This window comes from Megalops cyprinoides, chromosome 3, assembly GCF_013368585.1.
Source record: "Megalops cyprinoides isolate fMegCyp1 chromosome 3, fMegCyp1.pri, whole genome shotgun sequence".
Classification (NCBI taxonomy): domain Eukaryota; kingdom Metazoa; phylum Chordata; class Actinopteri; order Elopiformes; family Megalopidae; genus Megalops; species Megalops cyprinoides.
The window spans coordinates 46,387,939-46,396,111 of record NC_050585.1 but is presented as its reverse complement, the minus strand read 5'-3'; the positions used below and the strand labels follow the sequence as shown (position 1 = coordinate 46,396,111).

General features: G+C 42.8%; 1 protein-coding gene across 2 annotated transcripts in view; it reads right to left on the bottom strand.

The window, feature by feature from the left end:
- Positions 1 to 1,737: 1,737 nt before the first annotated feature.
- Positions 1,738 to 8,173, bottom strand: part of si:dkeyp-23e4.3 (rho GTPase-activating protein 7) — a 43,887-nt gene continuing 37,451 nt past the window's right edge. For both annotated transcript variants that reach the window (XM_036524905.1, XM_036524906.1), the window contains exons 9-14: positions 7,752 to 7,965; positions 5,729 to 5,843; positions 5,255 to 5,476; positions 4,382 to 4,599; positions 3,679 to 3,852; positions 1,738 to 2,593 (exon numbers count right to left, since the gene is read on the bottom strand). In XM_036524905.1, coding sequence (XP_036380798.1) covers positions 2,485 to 2,593; positions 3,679 to 3,852; positions 4,382 to 4,599; positions 5,255 to 5,476; positions 5,729 to 5,843; positions 7,752 to 7,965 — 1,052 coding nt within the window. In that variant the 3' untranslated portion in view covers positions 1,738 to 2,484. The remainder of the gene's footprint in view (positions 2,594 to 3,678; positions 3,853 to 4,381; positions 4,600 to 5,254; positions 5,477 to 5,728; positions 5,844 to 7,751; positions 7,966 to 8,173) is intronic.

Genomic DNA, 8,173 nt, shown 5'->3' with positions numbered 1-8,173 from the left:
TGCATGGTTAACCGTGGACCCTGCATTGACATTCTGGTACTGAAGAATTAAATCACAGATTAAAAAGGGGGGTGAAATGGCACAGCCAAAATAAATTTCAAACACTTGCTTTCCCCAAGTTTATGTAAAGAACTTGCCATCTGTAATCCAGCCTGTTCTTCCAGTTTTACCCATTTTTTGTATTTCGCATTATGAACAGAACTACCAAAACGATTATATTGAGGAAACTCAGTTGTAAGTGTTGCTGATTTGTTTGATAATTTGTCACACCAGTAGCAAAAAGCGCTTATAAGAAACAAGCAGGAAAGTGATTACTGGAACACCTTGATAAAACCGATGTTCAATGAACAGAAGACCCTGTCTGTAATCAATTTCAGCACAGATTAAATGTTAAAAATACTTTTTCATGCCAACGACTCTCGTCTTCCACAAAGTCCTGTTTGCGTATACCTCAGAAGACCAGCTTGATTCTCCATTAAAGTGAGGCTTCTGCTCTTAATCTCTAAATCTGACTCTTTGTAGTGCTTTCACCGACAGTAAACAGGGGACTGCAGTGAAAATTCAGAAATGATGATAAATATTTCATAGTGCTCCCTTTTTTAGACACATAGGCGCAAGATGCAGATAGTCTATGCAAGGGTTTTGACCGTATATTTTAGTGTAAAGCTATTGGTGACCGACCCACTACTCCAATGACTAACTTACCAGCTTTCTGTTGCGTAGTAATTATAACTAGCTCCAGCTCCATAAATAAATAGGCATCTCTTTCTATACAGCCCATTTTGGGCACTGCTGTTGTACCTTTGGGCAAGGTACTTAATCCACAGTTGCTTGAGCAAATATCCAGTTGTATAAATGGATAATATGAAAAAAATGTAACCTATGTAAGCTGCTCTGGATAAGTGTCCGCTAAATGACAAAAATGTAACGTATGCATGTACATGCAACGTATGCTTGTGGGTGGATGTGTGCCTGTTTGTTTATAGGTAAAAGACATGAGTTAAACAAATTTACATTTTTGGCACAAGACACTGGTTATGCATCACAGTTCTGAATGTTTTGAATGGTTTATTTAATTTTTTTTCTGTTGGAAATTGTCCAATAAGATGACCAAGGCATGTCAAATACTGTCATCACATTCATTCAAACTTAGGCCCGTCAAATACTCAAAGTCATTTGAATGTTTAATAGTAAATATTTAGTCATAAAATTCACAAGATGGTTCCATGCGCATCAATAATAACTTAAATGCAAATTAGATTAATAAAAAGTGTAAAAGTATAAATAATTTAAACATCTTGATATAAACATAATTGGATTTGAGAAGGAATTGCAATTGTAAAAAAAAGCTCTTTTCAATGAGTGAAATATAATAAATTGTCATGCTATATATTTTTTCTTTGGTGTTTGATGTTTCACAATTTTAGTTTCCCAGAAGAGTATTTCTGGAATACATTTTGAGATCTATGGCTTTTGTTTGCAGTGCATCGTGGGTATTGTATTAAAATATGAAAACAAGATAATTTACAAAACATATTTACAAAAGAAGAAAATGATTTAATTTCCTTTATGCTTGATATATGTTTCAATAAAATTTTGTTAATGTTTGAATAAAAATATTCAGATAAATAATCTTGAGACAATATTTTGTTTTAAAAATAGAATTGTATAGATCACACATTTTTAAATATATACACTCACAGACTTACCTTCCATTACAGAGTAAATGATGCTTATTTGTGTCCTATGGCAATATCTTTTGAAGTTAACATCTCAGAAGGCTTGCACTTAAATTCATTATTCCAAGAACACTTCGTAGCATGGCAAGTCAGATATATGTGTAGATAGAGAACTAAACTGATTAGACACGGTGCTTGGAAGCACTGGAGAATGGCCATAAGTGTAAAGAGTTACAGGGACAGCAACCTGTCTTGTTGAATATCAGTCAGGGTAGGTAAAGTACAAAACAATCTTCACACCACACTCCCATTCTTCAAAGAGTGCCTGTAGCATTCTTCAAATTAATACAACAGAGTATTTTCCTCTGCAAACGTCATATTCTCCATCAGGGAAGCCCTCAGAGAGGTAGGTTCAAACATCATGCCTGTGGACTGTCACAGAAGCCTTGTTTTAACTCTAAAATAAAGAGTGAGACAGGAACACTTACAAACTCCTGCAATGCATTGCCCTTCGAACAGTCAGTCAAATAAGATAAGACATTTCATTACTCTGACAGTCTCCGTTGTCAGTATTGATAATGCGAACATACTGGTTCCTCTAAAACAGCTCATCAAACAATCGTCACTGTTTGTCTAGAGGTGTAATTTATTTCGCCTCGCAGCTTTTGGACAGCTGGGGTCCCAATTGTCCTTCATGTAAATGAATTCCTTGAGGGCTGCATTTTAATTATTTCTTTCTGAAAGGAGGTAAGTGTCTTAAAGTGGCTGAGCTTTTCTCAGTGGATGAAGTCTTCTCCCTGCCCATTCATATTTTCGTTTCTTTCATGTCTGGTTTGAAGGAGTCTCTAATTTTCCCCATCTTGAATGAAAGAAGGTGTCCGTACACCTTGTTGTACCACTCTGGTGATCGCCCCCTGCAGGTGAGAAATTACATTACATTAGAGATTAGCAAATACTTGCAGGCTTTCTATGAAGGAAACAGACGGGCCTAAAAAACTTCAACCTAAGACAATTTTACTTAGCTAACCTTCTCCAAGGACACTTACAGTTTCTTCTTGTGCTAATGAGCAGAATCACATTAGCCTACAAACTAAAGCCAACCAGCCCTAAAGGAAGCAGGCAAACGTCCCCTGTTCAGTAAACAAGAACTCATAAAATTAATGTCATGGTAAATTCTTCCTATGCCCTTGGCCAGGAGCTTCCCATTTAAATTTCCAAGCACTGGTAGACTGTAGAGTGCTGAAGTAATCAGCTCAGTTTACACTTAGTTTTAGCATGTACCTTTAATTAAGTAAGAAATTGCGTATAATATATCATCCTACGCATCACTAATGATAGTGGGCCCTCTTTTGCCCTCCTCATTTAAAAGTATTTATGTATCTTGTCTCCAAGTGAATAACCAACTGCTTCAGATACAGAATAAAGCAGTAAAACAGTTTGAAGGAATATGGTGCAAGAGCCCTCCGATACAGTACGCCGAGTGCTCTCCAGACACCTGTTCTCTATTATATTGCTTGTTTCATTAAATCTACTGAAACAAATGGAACAGCAGGGGGCCTTAGAATAATTCAGAGTCCCCCTGCAGAGAGTAAATTGATCATCTAAACAGCCGCAAATCTGTGGGAACTTTGGTTGAGCACTAAATCATATAAATAACAACATTGTATGTTCTTGGAATGGCTCAGATGAACAGCCAGTCTTCTATACCTCTCTCTCTGTCTCTTTCTCTTTCTTTCTCTCTGAATCTCTCTCTGTCTCTCTCTGTCTCTGTCTTTCTATCTCTCTGTTTCTCTCTCACAGTGTCTCTCTCTCCCTCTCTGTGATGGAAGTGACTCTTGTGCAATGGAAGTCGCTCTGAATAAAAGCGTCTGCTAAATGCCTGTAATGTAATGTAATGTCTCTGTCTCTGTCTCTCTGCCTTTCTCTGTCTCTCCTTCTCTCTCTCTCTCTCTCTCTCTCTCTCTCTCTCTCTCTGGCAGGTCTGAGTGGTGCCGCTCACCCAGTGTCCATCCGGGTCATGTGCGTGAGCTTCGTCTTCCTCAGCCCCGCGGCCTCCATCAGGTACAGGCAGGTGAGCACGTGGGCCCTCACGCCTTCGGGCGGGGCATCCGGGTGCTCCGTGGACACGGCCGCCACGGCAATGGCGCCAGAGGACGGGTCGCGCTGCCAGGTCCTGGGACAGAGAGAGGACGAAACGCAACCACGGAAGTCAGCCCCTCCCGACGGCAACGAGACAGCACTGCATTCCCGCGGTCGCCATGGGAGCGAGCCTTAATCTGCGCTCACGAGCTCGCAGCCCGAGGCAACGAAGTTCATCTTTGTGGCAAATGTGAAACCGGACGCATCGCATGCATAAATCAATGAGACAAACCGTCGAGGGACTGTGTTCTCTGTGCATTAGGTTTTTCACTCGCTTAGCAAAACAGTCCTATCCCAGGCTTGCTTACACTTCAGGCATGCATAACTAGAGCTCTTGCCAAATGACTCAGGTTATTGCTCTGCTCGAGAGTATACAATTTTTTTTGGGGTGCGGGTTTCAAGAAGTCACGAGTCTGGTGCCCGACCATCCAGTTGGAACTGGTGTCCTTGACTTGTTTGTTCATTTTTTTTTTCCCTCCGTCTATATGGTTCTGACTGTTGCTGCTTTTTAAAATTTTTCATTTCTCAACGGATCAGCGATGGGGGGGGAGATGGCTCATTACCTCAGCACCAGGTGTTCCTGTGGGGGGCGCGGCCCCAGGCCCTGCAGGACGTAGTGGTAGACCTCGGCGTCCTTGTCCAGGGTCTCCACCACCCTGTAGTGCTGCAGGTCCCTCTCCCACAGCCTGTGCTCCCGAAGGACGCGGTGCACGACCTCCTCCTGTGAAGCCTCCACCTCCACCGTCGCCTTCCACGAGCGCAGGGGGTGACCGTCCTCCTCCTGCCGGCACAGAGGTGACAGTCTGAGGGCCTTGTCCTCCAACCCAACAAGCCCGTTACAGATGTCACACAGAACCACTGCTGCTGTGGTGTGTGGGGCAAGCAGCAGGGGTGGGGGAATCGAGCCACATAGCTCACCAGCCAAGCATCTCTACCAGCTAGCTTGTACCTTATCTGGCCAACTATTGAAACTTAATCATGCAGCGCTTCAAATATTGTGACTGCATGTATGACTTTTGCTTGTGTTGTACTCTGCCTCACTTGTAAGTCACTTTGGATAAAAGTGTCTGCCAAATGAATAAATGTAATGTAATGTAACCTGGCTTCTTCATGCATGCCCTTTGTACCCAATGACTGCATCAAAATTCTTTTCTTCTTCTAGCAAACACTTCTTCGTTTGATGAAATTAATATTTTTATAAGTATAGTAATATCAACAAGTTTTGTTCTTACTATGTAAATTTCAAATGCAAGGACTTCACATGAACCATAAGAACCACACAATTTATCTTTAGAAAAAAACAGTCAGCATTAAGATATTTTAGTAATGAGCTATTCCTTTTGTGCAGCCATGGGTGTTCTGTGCTGGGTGTTGTTCCTGTTGGGCAGTAAGAGAGAAGGTGTGTGTGTGTGTGCATGGTGATTTTCGGTCCGCACCTTTTTAAATGCCAGCTCAATGTGATCTGAGGTGGAACAAGACACCCAGCCCCGGAACTTCTCTCTGGCTTCTCTCAGTAAGTTCTGTATGGAGAGCTCTAACGCAGCACGCCTGTCAAGCTCATTCTCCCCGGATTCCGAGGGTATGATCTGTCCCCCTCCGAAATGAAGAATCTCATCACTCAAGCCGCCCTGGTTCTGGATTAACCAGTGTTTTGGTACCTGAGGATAAACAGCAATGAAATATGCAAATAAGTTGTCAAATTTAGACACTATCTCTAAGAAACACACTTGACTTTCCAGCCTGTTATAATCTAAATTAAACACAAGTACATGTTGTTCAAAAAGCTTGATAAGAGACAACCTACACTGTCTCATGAGAATGTTCTATGTTTCTGAATGTAGACAAGTTCATACAATACCTGCACATGTCAAGATGATTATCATGCTAGTATAGCCTAGAAGAAGACATACCTGGAAGAGGCGAGAAGACTCTGCCACCATATGCGCCAGTCCTTGTGTGGCGGCCAGGTTCTCGCTCAAGTCTCTCTGATCCGGCCTGCCCAGGCTGTATTTCCTGTGGCCTGACCTGCAGTGAAATAAACAAGAAAGAGGGCGCGCTGCTTTCAGAGGTTTGTAGAACGCTGGGGAACGTTCGTGGAACTCCTGTCTCTCCGCTTGTCTTCGGTTGTCAGTCCCTATTTTGTCCTGTAGCTATTGGAGCCTTTGAACATGGAGCGCAAACCAAACTGATGTTGCGGGTACCACCGGCAACGGTGCTGCTTCAGAGTAAAGAGGTCTGAACTAAAATTCAAACTCAGTTCAAGGTTTCATTTAATATCTGTATATTTCCTATTAGAAGGACTCACATGTTTTCACTTCCCGAATGTATCTCTGAATGTAAGCGTCCAGATATTGTTAGGACTGGGTCACAGGCACATGACATGCACACACTTTTTTGTTTTATTTGTTTGATTTGACATGTGCTGCTGATGTAACCATGCAGCTAGAGGCAGCCACCCTTCCAGGTAGGCATAAACCCATGGCAGCAAACTTAAACTTGACGGACACATTGGTGACTATTGGTTTGGTGCAGTTTGTTTTCAGTTTGATCTGGAGCATGCAGATTGCTCTTTTGTTGTGAGATCCGCAGCATTTGTGTTGGGACGTACAATGATTTCAGTTGTTTTGTATAATATTGTTTGTTTTACACCAAGACACCGGTAGATGGTGTTTGTGCGGGGCCTATAACAACTGTAAGCGCTGGGTCTTTTTGTACTGCAGTTTGCATTTGCTGGGACTCACAAGCCTGCCTTTTGGAGTTACAGTCCTCCTTCAGTTCCCTGAAGCTGTGACTTACACTCACTGCTATTGTGATTCCTAAATGTAACAACCCACTGCTGTGGCTCTAGTGGCTGTTGGTGCCCAGGAAACAGAGTTGGCCCAAGAAGAGATCTCAAAAGTCGGTGAGTCAGTGAGTATACCCTGGCTGTCTTGGATTGGGAAGTCTGTCTTGCACCACTTTTGGGATTTGTTTGTCTTGTTTTCTTACTCTCACAGTTTATGATCATGTTGTTCTCAGCCCAGGGTAGCTAGTTTGTGACAACATGCATATCCGTGTTTATTTAACTGGGGAATCTTTTTCTTAATATAACCTCTCTCTCGGTTTTGTTTACAGTTATTAGTTTCACATGAAAGATGATCATTTTCCCAAGCACATGGCATTAATGTCACGGTTTGCTGCTCTAATTCATGGTGCTCCTCCCGTGGCTCAGCGGGAAGTGGCCGTTTGACGCCGTTTGTGCTGCGTGGGCACACAGAGGACGATTGTTTCGCACTGGAAGGTGGAGTAGAAGTCTCCGTCTGTGACATCACTGCAACACTCCTTCCCTGCCTTGCCAACACCACAGAGAGATCTTTCAAACACAGCAAGAAGAGACTCTACTCCAGAACGAGCATTTTTCCTTTCAAGTTCAAGAGAGCCACAGCCAAGCACCCCAGATATCGTTATCTCTCCAAAACAACATTCAAAGAATACACGTTTTAAAAAATTTATCAAAATTTCCCTGTTTGAGTGTCTTTCTCACTCACTCCCTCTCTCCAATCTTTCAATAAGCAGCTGAAATGAATTATAGATATAATATATCCTCTATCTGTACAAAATTAAAGCCAGATGTATGACTGTGATGGATTACATAAGCACCCCTCACACTAAACGTGCCTGAAAGCTATTCATTAAAGAACAGGGAAATAGGTTTTTTGGCTGCCTTGTATTCGGTGAGCCCTGCTTTGTTGTGAAATGGGACACTTCTGACATTTATTTAATGTCATAAAAACGGATAAAATATGGACCCGGTCCCAAAAGAACATACAGTAGATTTTTGGGGTAATCTGAACCAGAGCGCATCTTACGCAACGATAGCGAGTTGTGTAAGCTCCCGCATCTGGTGTCCAGGATCTGCTGCTAGTTTGCTCTGGCCACATGGACCACGCGTACCTGGTCATGGTGCTGTCTCTCTTCAGAGTGTTCAGGTGGAAGAGGGAAGGGGCCAGGCAGACGGCGATGTTAGTGGGGGTCATCTGGTTCTCTTCCACACATGCCACCACGTCCCGGAGGAAGAAGAGCAGGGTCTGAAGGGCCTCCCTGTTCTCGTCCGGCAGGAGGAAGATGGCCGCCTGGGCCGCGGCGAACTGCTGATCCTTGGGGAAATCTGCCGAGGTAAGAGACGCGAGAGGTTGAGTCTGACCACACAAAAGATGACACAGGGTAGTAGCGCTGCAGACATGCATTACATTATTTTACATTACATGTATTTAGCAGACGCTCTTATCCAGAGCGACTTACATAAATCACAGGTTTTTACAATGTTATCCATTCATACTGGTGGATATATACTGAGGCAATTGTGGGTTAAGTTC